The sequence below is a fragment of the Nycticebus coucang genome, chromosome 1, assembly GCF_027406575.1.
Source record: "Nycticebus coucang isolate mNycCou1 chromosome 1, mNycCou1.pri, whole genome shotgun sequence".
In the NCBI taxonomy this organism is placed as follows: Eukaryota; Metazoa; Chordata; class Mammalia; order Primates; family Lorisidae; genus Nycticebus; species Nycticebus coucang.
This window is the reverse complement of record NC_069780.1, coordinates 17371605-17387846: the sequence shown is the minus strand read 5'-3', so window position 1 is coordinate 17387846 and position 16242 is coordinate 17371605. Positions and strand designations below refer to the sequence as shown.

The following is a 16242-nucleotide window of genomic DNA, read 5'->3' as shown; positions in this document are numbered from 1 at the left end:
AATCTTTTTGTATTTGTCCTCAAACCCCTGACCTCCAGTGAGTCCCCTGCCTTGGCCTCCCAAAGGAAGCCTGGGATTACAGGTGTGAGCCACTACCCCCAGCTAGTAGCATCTTTGACCACAAGTTAAGAGATGCCCAAAGAAAAATAAGCCATTTTGTCAAAAACATACTTGCACCTGAATGTTTACTGGCATACAATTCACCATCTCAAAGATGTGGAACCGAACTAAATGCCCTTCAGTTCATGGGTGGATAAGGGAAATGTGGCATACAGATTCCCCAGAGTGCTACTCAGCCATGAGGAGTGTAATGTCGTCTGGATCAACTGGACGGCACTGGAGACCATTATCCTAAGTATCTTAGTAATGGAAAACCAAATACCATGTATTCTCACTAATCAGTGGCAGCTAAATGATGGGTTTACACAGGCACAAAGAGGTATAATGGATACTGAAAACCAAGAAAGGAGGCGGGTGAGAAGGGAGGTGCGGGGTACACACTTACCTAGTGGGTACCACGGACACTATTCTGGTGATGGATATGCCAAAAGCCCTGACTTAAGCATTACACAAGGTATCTATGTGACAAAAACATTTTGAAATAAAAAACCTAGGTATTCTGATTATCTCTTTTCTTTTTTAATAGATGCAAAAGTTGGTGATCTGAGACATTAAAATTTTCAACGTCGTACAGGCCAATCAATGAATGCTGGAACTGGGAGTTGAGGGTAGGCCTGACTTGGTCTTCTTAATCATGGTGCTATAACAAAACCTGGATAATTTCTGGGTAAGATTTTAAACACTGAAAGAAAGGGAAGGGCAGGGAAAATTAAAAAAAATTGAGAACAAAACTCTTAAAGGTGGAGATTAAAATAATTTAGAGGGTTAAGAGCAAATACAACACTTTTCTAAGTGCTGAAAAAATTTTGTACAAACAGGATCAAGGTTTTCTCTTCGCGGGTACTGACAAATCTGAAAATTCCTCCCCTGGCTTTTGAGAGTAGAGTGGGTGAAACTCGGACACATTTATCAGCTGGTATTCCATGATTTCATCATTTTGTTGGAATTTCAACAAATAGCATTAATTTAGCTATTTAAAAACATACTTCCCAGGTTTTTGAAAACAATGTAATCTTTTTTTTTTTTGCAACTGTTTTAGAAAAATGTCTAGAATTAGAAAACACCAAGTAACTAAATAGACATTATTTTATTCTATTCGTGGTGTTCTCAGCAGGTCCCCTACTCCCAATAACCACAGAAACATCACCAAACAAGCCATCAGTAACAGTCCAGCGGCAGCGCTCCCGTAATGTGGGGAACACGAACTGTACTGCGACCCTCTTCAGACCGGGACAAGGGGCCAACGGAGCTTCAAGACCAGAGGAAGACCCTGGATGATAGCAGGAAGGACATTTTTGTTGTCATTTTGTGACATTAGCAAATACGTAGTTGCAGCCACCAACAGTTATACGAAAAGTAACATTCATTTCTCTCCCACAAGGAAAAAAACCTATCAAGACGTACCCTTTCACTGTTATTCACTTATTTTCGTAAGTAAAAAGTAATACATTGACATATCCTGAAGAGGGAAGCATCCAATAAATCAGCACCAAGGGCGCAATGAAATTCCGCGCTGGGTACCGGAAACAAGAGGGGTTGGTGGAGGCGGCGCGTCCCAGGGAGGCGGGATGCGAGGGGGCAGCAGCCGCGGAGGGCAAGGGCCCGGCCGGCGCCCCAGGTCCGGTTTGGGCACCAGCCGCTGCGGGTCGCGCTCTTACCTCGCAGCCCGCGAACCAGCCTCTCGGCCCACGCCACTCGGGGCGGCTGCCCGTCCAGGGGGAGGTGGCGACGCAGCGGGTCCCCGCCGCCGGCCGGGCCGGCGCACGGCGGGTCCTGGTCCTCCGGCCGGCGCCTCCTCCCGCCCGGGTGGCCCGCGCCGTGGTAGCCTCCCAGGCCCCGCGCGCCCGCGGAGCTCACGCCCGAGGACGCGGCCGACCTCCGGCTGCCCGGGCGCCACTCCACGTCCATCTCCACCACCATTCCCCCTTCTTCCCCTTCCACCTCCTCCTCCTCCTCCTCCTCCTCGGCCTCGAAGCCCGGGTTGTCGCGGCTCCACGCCTGCCTGGAGCACGACGAGAGCGGAGGCGAAGGGGAGGCCGAGGCCCCGGCCGGGGGGTCGCGCGCGGCCGCCTGCCGGATGCGCTCCATCTCGATCTCCAGGCCCCTCTGCTCCAGGAGGCCGCCCGCCGCGGTCAGCCCGGCGCCCAGGGCCCCGCCGGCCGCCATCAGCCGGCCCGGGCCCGGCGCTCGGGGCGCGGCCGGCCGCGGGGCGTCCCCGGGCGGCTGCGGCTGCACGCGGCTCGAGTGCACCATCGCGGTCACTGGCGGCCGGCGTGCGGGCGCGCCCCGCCGCGCTCGGCGCTGTCGGCCCCAGGAGCCATGTTCTCTCCTTCCCGGGGCCCGCCGCCCGCTCCCCGCCCCCGGCCGCCCCGCCGCGCCGCGGCCCGCGCCCGCCCCCTCGGCCCGCCTCCCCCTGCCCGCCCCTCGCCTCGCCCGCCTCGCTGCGCCCGGGCCCGCGTCCCAAGTGGAGCCGGAGTCCGCGTTCCATTCGGGGGAAGGCCCGGGAGGGAGGGAGTGGCGACCCGGCCGCAGGGACTGGCTGCCCGCCTCATCGCCAGCCGCTTCTGCCTCGATTTACCGCAGTGGAGAGAGAGGAGCGAGAACCGTGTCGTGGGTGGGTGTGTGTGTGAACTGATGAAGTTCAGCCTGGGCTGAGGTCTCCAGCACCGGCAGAGAAACCTTGGTTTGAGCACTACCCACCGCTACCCTGAGGCGACCTGCTTCGGGGATGTTCTTTCAGTCTTGGGTTGGCGCCTCTCTCCGCACATCGTGGGGATCCCACGGATTCGCCCGGGGTCTCTGGCGCTTCCACGGTGATCTCATTTCTCCCCTTCACCAGCACCCAGGGAAGCCGACTCCTCCGTCGGGCGCCTGGTCGGGAACTTTATCCTCCAGGTCTCCGGTGTCTCAGACTTAACTCACCTTGGACTGAGCGGATCAGCCTCCTCTTTAAACACGCCCCACCCGTGGTTCAGCGCCCTCGCGGCCCACGCCCCTCTTCTCCTACCCCGCGTCTTCTCCGCATCGTTACTCCGTGATACTCTGTGATAGAATCTCAGCTCTCCATTCTCTGCTGGATGCTCCCACTGTTTCCGCGTTATGTTATCGAATATATCTCAGAGCTGGAGCTGCTAATTGGTCACGTTGATCTTAGACACCGCTGTGGGCTTCCAGCAGTTTAAAAAGTACAACTTAATTTCTGCAGTTCGGTTTAGTGAATTTTCATAGTCCGCTCCTGGATTAGTTTCTTAGAGCAGCCATAACTAAGTGCCAGAAACTGGTCCTTTTTTACAACAATCGAGATGGATTTTCTCGCAAGGTGTGGGTAGGATTGATTTCTTCTAGGGCCTCTCTTTAGCTTGCAGTTGGCCCAACTTCTCTCTGGGTCCTCACCTGGTCTTTCGAACTCTGTATGTGTCTGTGTCGTAATTTTCTATTTTATTTTTATTTATTTACTTATTTACTTACTTTGAGACTGAGTCTCACAGTGTTGTCCCGGGTAGAGTGCCGTGGCATCATCATAGTTCACAGCAACCTCAATCTCATGGACTCCAGGGATCCACCTGCCTCAGCCTCCCAAGTAGCGGGGACTACAGGTGCCTGCCACAATGCCCAGATAAGTTTTTCTATTTTTAGTAGAGATGGGGTCTAGCTCTTGCTCAGCCTAGTCTTGAACTCCTAAGCTCAAATGCTCTTCCTGCCTTGGCCTCCCAGAGTGCTAGGATTACAGACGTGAGCCACCATGTTATATTTTATTCTTTGGTACAGTGGAGTCATCAGAGCTCACAGCAGCATCAAACTCCGGGGTTTAAGCGACTCCCCTGCTTCATCCTCCTATGTAGCTGAGACTATAGGCGTGTGCCACCACACCCAGCTGATTTTTCTTTCCTTCCTTACTTTTTTTTTTTTTTTGTAAATATAGAGTCTTGGTCTTGCTGAGCACTGGTCTCAAATTTGGCCTCAAGAAATCCACCCATTTCAGCCTTCTAAAGTATTAGGATTATAGGCGTGAGCCACTGAGTCCAGCCTAATTTTCTCTACTTAGAAAGATACCAGTCATTAAGGCCTAGCCTAATGATCTCTTTTTAACTTAATTAACCTCTTTAAAAACCCTTTTTTCAAGTATGGTCACATGCTGAGGTATGGGAGGGTAGAACTTCAACAAATTTTGGGGAGGACATGATTTGGCTGGTAACTATCTCCTAATGTGGCCTTTCATGTTGTACGTCCACCTGTGCTGCAGGATTTGTTGGTTCCCTGTGCACTTATGCTACTAATGTTTAGGTCATTATAGCATCTATCCTCTGATCCTGCAGTTTTTCATTTAGATATTTGTGTCTTTTGCCTAACAGTGAGCTTCTTAAGGGCAGGGCTGGTGTGTCTGGAGCACAAACCTGATTCATGCAATCCATTAGTTCAGTGTGAAGACCTTTCCTAACAGACGTAAGAGCTGGGAATGTCAAATAGAGCACAATCCAGCCCCTGCCCTCAAGAGGAGACAGACAAAAATCCCAGAGATCACTGTCCTGGGTAAGGGTTGTGATGCCTGTCATCCCAGGAACCTCTAGAGCTGCAGATGCCCTGAACAGCACACCAGCACTGCACAGTTAAATGATTCTTAGCAGACATATTCCAATAGAGAAGAACCAGGCCTGAAAAGAGAATACAGAATAAGAGCCAAAGGGTCCTCTGGAGAATAGAGCTAATGCAATATTTTAAAGATACGATCAGAGGTGGCCAGCATCACTTGGGGCACTTGCTAAATATATTATGGGTCTCACTCCAATCTTATTGGATTTCAGCCCTGAAATTCTGAATCTTCCCAGAGGATTCTGAGGCATCCTAAGTTTGAGAATTACCAATGTGTTACAAATGGAAGAGGTTTCATACACATTTCACCCTTATTTCTATGCTTCCTTTTGACTAGGGAAGTTGTCTGGAATCCCAGACCTAGGAGAAACTTCAGTCAGACTGATTCTTTGGCTTGTGCCTGCAGTACATGAATTCATTGCAGGGACCCTGGGGGCAGATCTTGCTCTCCACTTCCAGCCCTTATTTTAGGCAAGTCACTTCATCTCCCTGTCCCTGTAAAAATGGGAATGATGACAATGCCCACATCATAGAGTTGTTGTGTGGATTAGGTGAATTAATACATGTGACAGTCTATGTGGGCTGCTGCTATAACAAAAATACTATATACGGGGTGGCTTATAGACACCAAATATTTATTTCTCACAGTTCAAGAAGAAGCTGGAAAGTCCAAGATCATGGTGCCAGGAGAGCAGGCATCTGGTGAGGGCCCACTTTCTGGTTCACAGACTACATCTTGCAGCTCTGTCCTCACAAATTGAAAGTGGTAAAATAATTCTTTGGGCCTCTTCTCTAAGGCCACCAATCCTTTTTATGAGGGCTCTAACCATAAATAGAACCTATCTCTTAAAGGCTCTACTTCTTTACATCATCACCTTGAGCGTTAGAACTTTAAGGTATGAATTTTGGAAGAATACAAACATCCAGACCGTAGCAGTAAGGCGTGTGGATTACTGTCTGGCATATGTAAATGCTAGTAGTGTTAGAGCTATTATTAGATTTTATATCTTAATTATGCCAATTATTATCATCTGTTATATCTGCCTATTGAATGTCTTTGTACCAATTAGACCATGGGTGTCTTCTTTTTTTTTTTTGAGTTTTGGCAGGGGCTGGATTTGAACCTGCCACCTCCGGCATATGGTGCCAGGGCCCTACTCCTTTGAGCCACAGGCACTGCCCTTTTTTTTTTTTTTTCCAGTTTTTGGCCAGGGCCAGGTTTGAACCCATCACCTCTGGTATATGGGGCTGGTGCCCTACTCCTTGAGCCACAGGTGCCGCCCAACCATGAGCTTCTTGAGTAACAGGTTTTCTGCCCAGCACAGAGGATTCCAAAACAAACACTTACTGATCACCTACTGTGTACCAAGCATAACACTGGGAGAGAGAACAATCAGTGAAATATGCAAAAAGCCTGGCCCTCACGGAGGAGAGCAGGGGTCCTCAAACTACGGCCCGGGGGCCACATGCAGGGGTGTGATTGTTTTGTTCCCATTTTGTGTTTTTACTTCAAAATAAGATATGTGCAGTGTGCATAGGAATTTGTTCATAGTTGTTTTTTTTTTAACTATAGTCCGACCCTCCAGTGGTCTGAGGGACAGTGAACTGGCCCCCTGTTTAAAAAGTTTGAGAACCCCTGGAGCCTTATATTCTACTGGAATTTGAACTTACGTTCTACCGGGATTTGTTCAGTGAATGACCCGTCTTAGGCAGGTGCCATCATTTTAAGTAATAGAGCTAGACTCTTGGCTAAAACCTTTGACCCATAATATTTTCAGCAAGCGCCCCAAATCTCCTGATTTTTCACATAGAGCATTTTAAAAATTTTTTACATATACCACTTCTCCTCCTGGCCTCAAGGACCACTGGAGTATTTTATTCTGTATGAAGCTATTGCAAAATTACTGCTCAGAATGCTATTTTAAACTTTGGGATATTTGTCTCCCAAGGATGTTTTCATTTATCATAGTTCAAGGTATAGAAGACAGTAGATTACTATCAAGTTCATTCATTTTTTGTTTGCTCTCACTACTTTTTGCTAGCAAGTCTATAGTCTATAGAGACATAAGGAGGAAAATACCGAGCAAAAAACAATATTATCAAGGAAGAATAGAATAAATAAATAATAAATTTATTATCTATCTATCTATTTATTATTATAAAAAATAAATTTATTCTATTAGTATCTATTTATTAGGTTCAAATACTGTGTATAGAAAAAAACTTTATTTTAGTTAGAGTGAGCAAAACAAACCAAAACATTATTTGGACAGATCCTTTAGGGAGTTATGTTGTCATTGGAGAGATACCCTGAATCTGAATATCTCTCAAAAGAGAGCATTATTTTGTATCAAGTCAATTATGAAGTCAATTCAGAGGTGTTCAGAAGAGAGGTTACCCAAGCTGGTGGGGGTGGGTGGGCAGAGCAACATCATGGAAGGCCTAAGAGGCGTGTGGAGTGCAGACTTTGATCTGTAGTTAGTAACAAGGCTATTAATAGGTCTGTTTTTTTTTTTTTACAGTGTTAGTTACTATTTAAAACAAAATCCAAAACCTTTTCTCCTGACATTGTATCCCTGCCTTTAAAAAAACTCAGATTGATTGGAAATGTGTTTATACATACAGAGTTCATGTGTGCTTACCCCAAATTTTCCATACAAATCATTGCAATAAATGTAATTTTAAAAAATTAGCAGCAGTTTTTATGTAATACAACTTGAATAGTATTTGGTCCATTGTACCCTAAATCTTAACATTTCAGGAATTTCACTATTAATTTCAATCTTAATCTTCATCAGCCCACCACGAATCAATCAGTTTGTTTCCTGCTCAAATATCTCCCCATTCTTTCTGGCTTATTAATGTTCCCTTTTGTGCTTTTGTGTTAGCATGTTTTTCCTTTCCAGAGTGTCTAGCTTTTGCTTAACCAAGCCCTGGGGCTATAAATTTCTCTCCCTACCCACAAAATTCCTTCCTTTAATACCCTGCTTCTTACGAAGTTTTCTTTAATTAAGTAAAGGAGATGGACAAATGTATTTTTCCGATGTCCCAATCCTATTGTCATATTATAACTTTCCATAATCTACAGGATCTGGAATATGGAGTGGGACAGATAATGTAGTCTGGATGCCGTTTAATTTTAACTGCGTGGTAGTTTCTTCTGGAAACGCACTGTACAAACCTTCCTTACCTCTTGGTCTTAGTGCCACTGTGGACACTCCAAGAAGCCATTTCTATAAAAGGCAGCCCTAAACACAGTCCCGTCTGATCTAATACTCAGGGGTCTGCACACCTCTGATTTTTGTATTATTAGATTCGCCTGTTGGCTTCTTGTTTGGCATTTATTTTCCAGTGTGAGCTGATGAAGCAGACAGGAGCTGAAGTATCCGCTGGTCTCGCAGTCTCCACCTCGAAAGGAAATCCAAAAGGAGTTTCTGGCCTGTGTGGTGTTGCTTAGCAATTCACCCAAACAAACATGTTTCCTTCTGCATTTTTTTCCTCCCATTCCTTATTTACTCAAGAACATGGTAGAATAAATGTTTACCACTGGACATCTGAAAATCTGGTGTTTTGGGCTTTTTGAAGAAGACCTGCTAGCTGTAGTGGAACTTGGACTTTATTCTCTCTCTCCTCTTGCTGTTCTCAGAACACAAGACGAGCACCGGCCGCGTTCTTCTCTGTGTCTGGATCCTGGTTTGGACTGGCCGGCACACGCCCCTGTTTCTTTGGTGATTGTCCTGGCACCGTCTTTGGCTGGCGCCCTGATCTTGATGACCTAACCTCTGTATCTCAATTTCTTTCTCCGAATGATGAGTTTATATACCTGTCTTATGAATTTTCCATGGGATTTTTTGTTGAGGACGGAGGGAATATTAGTATTATTTTTATAAACTGTTTTTGAATTTATAAAATATTGAGTGTTCACTAGAGGCCAGGCACCGTGCTGGATTCCAGGGAGACAAAGACAAGACATGATTCCTGTCTTCAAGGGAATCGATCTTATAATTAGACTGTCCAGAAGAAGCCTTATATTTCAGTCTCTCTTCTGCACTTACAAAAACATATGAATCTTAAAAAAAAAAAAAAAACAACAACAACTTATGAATCTTTGTAGACTCAGGCTTCACCTCTTCCTGGAACCTTCCTTAGGCAGGATCCTGGCCCCCAGCCTGAATTTACTTGCCCTTCTACCCTGTAATCCTTTATCCTAACAATCACCACCTTAGACTGAAAACATCTGTAGAGAGATGAGTGGAACGTAAGCTCCTGGAGAGTGGGCATCTTGGCTTATTCGGTCCCTCATTGTCCAGTAGCTGAGCAGCCAGTCCCCTTTCTAATGGGAACAGTAGCCAAGTTTTCTTGGGGAACCCCTCCCTCGTGTGTCTCAGGTGTGGCTGACACACCCCCCAGGCTCCCAAGTGGTGAGTGTGGAATTCAGGCCTGGCCAATCAGAGCAGCCTGTCCCTGCCCGTGAACAGTATTTAACCAGTATGGTATCCAGTCTGTTCAATAAAAATCAGGTCAGAACTTTTCCCCTAGTTGCTGGCAAAGAAAAACTTTTCTTCCCACCAGATTTAGTCGTAAGGATGTAAGTCCAGACAAGCTGGCAGCCAAATGTCGACGTTCAGGGGAAAAATGGAGCCAGCAGTATACGTGTGTATGTAAAAAAGTACATCTAACGTGAAGACGGGAAGAACTCTAAAATTGAACTAATGTTTGGGCATCTGTGCTGTTCAAGAACATTGTGAAATAAATACATTTTTATCATGTACTGTCTCCTAGTTCTGTCAGCTAAATATATGATATTTATCATCTCTATCTTTATTCCAGTTCAGAAAGAATTTTGAACCATGTAGGACCAAGAACAGAGCTCTCTGGAATATGGCATGAGGTTTGTCTCTTCACTAACTCTCATTTATTTAACTAATATCTTTGGGTATAGTTGTTAAAAAAACTTTGAATCGAATTGTACTTTCACTAGCCGAGAATTTTCCAAAAGCAGAATTTTTTTTTAAATGCCTGTTGGTACCAACATGAAGGAGATTTACTGTATCCCTGGATTATCAGACTTTGCAGAATACCTGCATAATATCCATCTTGCATAGTTTTAGATATTATTAGAGTGCAAAAAAAGTTATCTTTACCTGAAAGAAGTTTGTAATTATCTTGCTGTACATAGACAAAACATTTAACCAATAAGAGCTTCGTAACATTTTTCTGGAAAGGCTTTTTATTTTTTTAAATTTAAATATAGATTCTGGAGTCTAACTTCTATTGATTTCAACTCATTATGTAGGTTCCAATGACATCATTTGAGCCACTGAATCAACAAAGTTACATGTATCTCTGGACTGTGTAAGCCAAAGAATTTCTTTTTGGCTTTAATTTGTGTAGGTTAATATTTCTGTCATTTGCAACTTAAATTGAACTAATAGATTTGAATAGAAGTGAGTCATACAAACTGGTAAGGGTTATAGTCATGTGCATAAGATGCTCTGTGAGCACACGGCTGGGCCTCTTGACTAAGCTAAGTAGGCTGAATAAGGAATATGGGTGGTTGGGTTTGGTTACCACACTGCAAGGGCTAGGGATTTAGGGGCTTGGGAGGATGCTAAACTGTACCTTTCTTTATAAAAGAAAATTAAAACTTTGAAATCTTTGCTGTGAATAAGTAAATTATGAGATCAAAACCTGTGTAACACCTGTAATATTCTGAAATTAAAAAAACAAAAAGAAATTGTGGTGTGAAAAGAAGTAAAGGTACATTGAGGGACCTTTTCCTGTTTTCCCTATGTATGGTGACTTTATGGGTGACTTCTGGGACCCCTGTAGTATCACACAGAGCCGTGTCATTGCTCAGAAATTCTCTGTGCTCTGCTTATTCATTTCTCCTTCCCTGCTAACCCCTGACAATCACTGATTGTTTTACTGCGTCTCTGGCTTTTCCTTTTCCGGAATGTTACATAGTTGGAATCACACAGCCTTTTCAGGTCAGTTACTTTCCCTTAGTAATATGCGTTTAAGGTTCCTCCAAGCTTGATGGTTCATTTATTTTTAGCACTGAGTAGTATTTCCTCATCTGGATGTACCACAGTGTATTCGTCCATTCACCCACTGCAGGACATGTTGGTTGCTTACAAGTTTTGGCAATTATGAATAAAACTTCGATAAACCTGTGTGCAGGTTTTTGTGCAGACATACATTTTCAACTGGTTTGGGTAAGTGCATAGGAGTGCATTAGTTGGATCATATGGTAAGGGTAGTGTGAGTTTGGTAAGAAATTGCCAGACTGCCTTCCAAAGTGGTTGGAACATTCTGCTTTTCACCAGCAATGAAGTTCCTATTGCTCCACATCCTCTCTGCATTCACCACCTGGAAGCTCCCAGAAAACTGTGCATTAGGATAATTAGCGGAGGTTTTCTCACACAGGCATGAGCGATTAAATCACTGGGCTTTGGTGACTGAACCCAATCTCCAGTCCCCATCCTGAAATCCAGGGACCCCAGGCACCAGTCATGTCATTGCCAAAGAAAAGACACTCATCACTCAAGAAAGTCCAGGTGTTTTAGGGCAAAACCTAAATATTTATTTGTATTATAGCACCCTACAGAACCCTCAGAAGTCAAAATTTAAAAATTAAACAATCCAACTGGAAAACGAACGAAAGACATACCCTGACATTTCACCAGAGAGGATACACAGATGGCAAATAAACACACAGAATGATGTTCAACACAGAAGCCATTGGAGCGGCGTTAAAACCGCAATCTCATAGTACTACAACACACCCATCAGAATGAGTAAAATGAAAAGTAGCCACAACATCCAATGCTGGCAAGAATGTGGAGAAATCGATCCCTCACAGGGTATGCTCATTCTGGAAATAATTTGGTAGTTCCCTTTCAAGTCAAATAGACTTACTAGATGATCCAGAAATTGCAGTATTGAATATATGTCCTAGGGAAATAAAAATGTATTTTCATACTGAAATTTGTATAAAACTTTCAGAGAAGCTTTATTTGTAATAGCCCCAAATTGGAAACTACCCAAATGTACTTTGATGGGTGAATACAAGCTGTCATACCATGCCCATATTGTGGACTACTACACAGCAACACAAAAGAATAAACTGACTTATCAACACACACAAGAACTTGGATGAACCTTGAGCGGAAAAAGGCAATAATAAAAGGACACATAGGGCATGATTTCACTTCTATGACATTTGTGAAGTAGCATAATTATGGAGTTGGAGAACAGATCATTGGCGGTCAGAGATTAGGGATGGAGGAGAGGTGGGGAGTATGGCTATAAAGTTGTAACGTGAAGTGGTTTTGTGATGAAGGTACATTTAAGTATCTTGGCTATGGTGACAAAGCTACATATGTGATAAGCCACAGAACTAGGCTTGGTGTCTGTAGCTCAGTGGTTAGGGCGCCAGCCACATACACAGGGGCTGGTGGGTACAAATCCGGGCTGGGCCTGCTAAACAACAATGACAACTGCAACCAAAAAATAGCCGGGCGTTGTGGTGGGCGCCTGTAGTCCCAGCTATTTGGGAGGCTGAGGCAAGAGAATTGCTTAAGCCTAAGAATTTGAGGTTGCTGTGAGCTGTGATGCCACAGCACTCTACTGAGGGCGACATACTGAGACTCTGCCTCAAGAAAACCCCCAGAAAACAAAAAACAAAACAAAAAAATCCCCACAGAACTACACACAGACACAACAACTGTTGAGCTCTGAATAAGCTCTGTGGATTGTACTGATGCTAGTTTTTTGGTTCTGATATTATACTTTGGTTTTGCAAGATTGAACATTGAGGAAGGCCTGGTGTAGGATGCACAGGACCTACCTGTATATTTTCTTGCACCTTCCTGTGCATCTGTGATTATTGCAAAATAAAAATTTAATTAAAAATAAGTATATATGGCTAATCTTCCATGATACAGCCCTTTCTAATTTTCACTACAATGCCAATGAAGACAAAGAATGAAAATGAAAGTTTACTGAGTAATCTGAGTATAGCCTCTCCTAAGCATAAGACAAAAAAGCGTGCACAGGTTTCCCCCAGATTTCCCCAAACTTTGCCTCAGGTAACAGAAATCAAGAAAGAGGAGGAGAAGAGGGGGGAAAGGGGGAGAAATAGAAGGAGAAGGGAGAGAAGGAGGAGGTGGAAGGAGCAGAGAAGAAAAAAATCACTTTATAGCTGCCCCCTGTCTAAGGACTAACTCAGAGACAGAGAGCTTGTGCCAACCTGGAACGGTGCAGTAATTCTCCATCTTCTGCTGATGACCTGGAAGACAAGCAGTATTCTGGGCTGTACCTTTTCCCAGAGGCTTTTTTATAGATCAAAGCAGAGATGCTAAATCCCAGAAAAATTAGGCAGGAAATAGAGAACAAGATGAGTCTAACTAGAATTCTGAAAATTAATTTCCCTGCAGGTAAAACACCATGGGGGGGGGAGCAGAAATCGAAATAACAACACGTGCAGAAATTATGCACATATACCTGAGTTCGACAAATTCTTTTCTGGGACATTAGAAAAGTACATGTCAAAGAATGTTTAAAAATATCCATTCATAGAATTTAGGAGGGGCTAGTCAGCTTGCAAAACACTGAAGATAAAATAAAAGTGGTACATCTCAAGAATGGAAGAAAAAGTATCCAATGTACTCAGCCCTAGTATGAAACCAATTTATAGCTTTTATATTAAAGCTCAAGAATATGGAGAAAGGGGTAAGGAGGGAAGGGGAGGAAGGGGGATGGGTGGAGGAAGGGTAATTGGTAGGATCACACCTACAGTGCATCTTGCAAGGGTACATGTGCAATTTACTAGATGTAGAATATAAATGTCTTAACACAATAACTAAGAAAATGCAGTGAAGGCTATGTTAACTAGTTTGATGAAAATATGTCAAATTGTATATAAAACCAGCACATTGTACCCCATGATTGCATTAATGTACACAGCTATGATTTAATTTAAAAAATTAAAAGTGGTACATAAAGCAAAAAACAAGTCATTGAAACAATAAGGACACATTTTAAGATAAAATATTTAAATAACAGCAATATGATGAATTAAACCTCTTTGGTTTAATATGTTCCATGCTTACACTAAAAGCTGATTTGTTGTTAATCTGAAATTCAAATTTAACTGGGTATCCTGTATTTAACTATAACTCTACTTTTCGTAAAGTTCAGGCCAGTTGTACTACAGAGTAGCTCCCATTCTGGATTTGCTTGTTTTCTAATGATTTGATTCTGTGAACATTTTTACAAATCTATTTCATAGGTGATGTCTCATGTTTCTTTTCCATCACAGTAGGAGGAACATATCTAGTAGTTTTATCAGTGAAATTAAGTTTGATTACTGGATATCCATGGCGACGACCAAATCTCTTTAGTTAAAAACACTTCCTTCCTTTTCTGGGGTAATATTCTGAGACCAGGTGAATACCTGTTCCCAATTCTCTTTTGTGCAATGATTTTTAACATTCCTTAGTGATAATTTCCTGAATCAACAATTACATTGTAGGCTGAAAAATAATTTTCTAATTTTACCAATTCCTTCTACATTTATTATTCGCTGGCATTCATCTGTAAAGAATAGTCCTTTCCCTATGCTCTGTCTCTTTCTCTCTCTTAGTATAACTACATACTAACGGAATCTTAAAAATTAAATTTGTTATAACTGATTACTTTCCTTATTCTTTTTATTGCTCAGGTTACCCCAGTTTTGGCCAATGGACACCCCACTCCAATCTTCTCTTTGGTCCCTGGGATATAACCCCATTTTGCCTTTGAGTGCTTGCTTTCATTCTATCAGAAAAAGATTTCCCATGCTAATTTTTGTTCTTTTCTTGTCCAAGAACAGGAGTCAGCCTTTATTCCAGTGCACCTGTTGCAATTTGTGATACGGCTGGAGTCTGAGCCTCTAAATACACTTCCTTTGCCAGTTGGCGCTATGGCAAGCCCTGCCAGTAGAGGGCAGTAGAGGGACACTGCAAGAAACGGGCTCCTCCAGCACAGCTCACCCAGAGGTACTCACGCGCCAGCTAGTTTCCAGCTCAGCAGTTCCGCCCCAGAGTTTCCTGCTTGCCAGCCAGGGTCTGCTGGCTCCTCTGCGGGAAGTGTCCCGTTTGCCAACTTCAGCCCACTAGCTGTGGACCAGCTCTGAGGAGCAAACACAGCAAACGCCTCCGCCATCCCCAGGCTGCCAGACACACCCTTTCCAAAGCTTTGGGGAAAGGGTCCCTCTTTGCACACTGCTTTTACTTTTACTTTTTGCTTTTACTTTTTCCCTCTGCACAATACTTTTTGGAGTACTCTCATCCCTACGGCGTCATTAAAGTTCTCTTCATCCTCTCTGCTGAACTCCCTGTTTTTAATTACTAATTCTTCATATTTAATTTTCCCTGTTCAAATTACTGGTGTGTTTCCTGGCTTCTGAATGAACCCTGACTAATGGAGACGGTACAGGGAATGGCCATTGAATGGTTCCATCCGTCAAAGATGTGATTTTAGAATGAACCTGGTCATGCCCTTGGATTTGAGCCAGAGCTCAGCTGCTCGCCAATCACGTGGGAGCAACACAATGAATCCAGCCATCACAGGGGGTTGACTGTGAGGAAGGGCCCAGGGCTAGCTGCAGTTGTCCATGATGTCCCCAAAGACTGTGGCATGAGATTGTTTTCTCTTAGAAAAGCTTTCCCCACGTCAGGTTGTAAAGTAACTCGCCCCTATACTTGTCTAATTTTTTATAGTTTCCTTTAAAATTTATTATCTTTTATTAATTTATAATAGTTGTAGATACTTTGTGGGCACATATAAAATTTTTGTATATGTATAGTGTTTAATGTTCAAATTAGGGTATTGGAGATTCTATCACCTCAACCATTTTTCTTTATGCTAATAACACGTGAATTCTTCTCATTTAGCTATGTTGAAATACATAACAAATTATTGTCAACTATAGTCACGCTTCTCTATTAGATCTGATTCCTTCTTTCTAACTGTATTTTCATGCCCATTTATCAAGCACTCTTTATCTCCCCTTGTCCCTACCCGTCCCAGCTTCTTGTAACCCCCAATCTATCTTCACCAGACCCACTTTTTAAGCTCCTGCATGTGAGAACATGCAATATTTGTCTTTCTGGGGCAGTCCTATTTCACTTAACATAATGACCTCCAACTCTATCCACATTGCTGCAAATTGTAGGATTTCATTACTTTTTATGTTTGAATGATATTCCATTGTGTACATATACCACATTTTCTTTATTTGTCCCTTTTAGGACACTTAGGTTGATTCCATATCTGGCTATTATGAATAGTGTTGTAATAAACATGGGGACGCAGGTATCTCTCTGATACACTGATTGCCCCCCGTCTTTGTTTTTGGATACAGACTCAGCAGAATGGCTGAACCATATGGTAATTCTATTTTTAGTTTTCTGAGAAACCTCCATACTGTTCTCCCTCGTGGCTGTACTAATTTACATTCTTATCAATAGGGTACAAACATTTCCC

At 43.4% G+C, this 16242-nt stretch overlaps 1 protein-coding gene across 2 annotated transcripts in view; it reads right to left on the bottom strand.

The window, feature by feature from the left end:
• PKD2 (polycystin 2, transient receptor potential cation channel) overlaps positions 1-2470 on the bottom strand; it is a 52564-nt gene extending 50094 nt beyond the window's left edge. For both annotated transcript variants that reach the window (XM_053603598.1, XM_053603635.1), the window contains exon 1: positions 1779-2470. In XM_053603598.1, coding sequence (XP_053459573.1) covers positions 1779-2373 — 595 coding nt within the window. In that variant the 5' untranslated portion in view covers positions 2374-2470. The remainder of the gene's footprint in view (positions 1-1778) is intronic.
• Positions 2471-16242: the final 13772 nt, after the last annotated feature.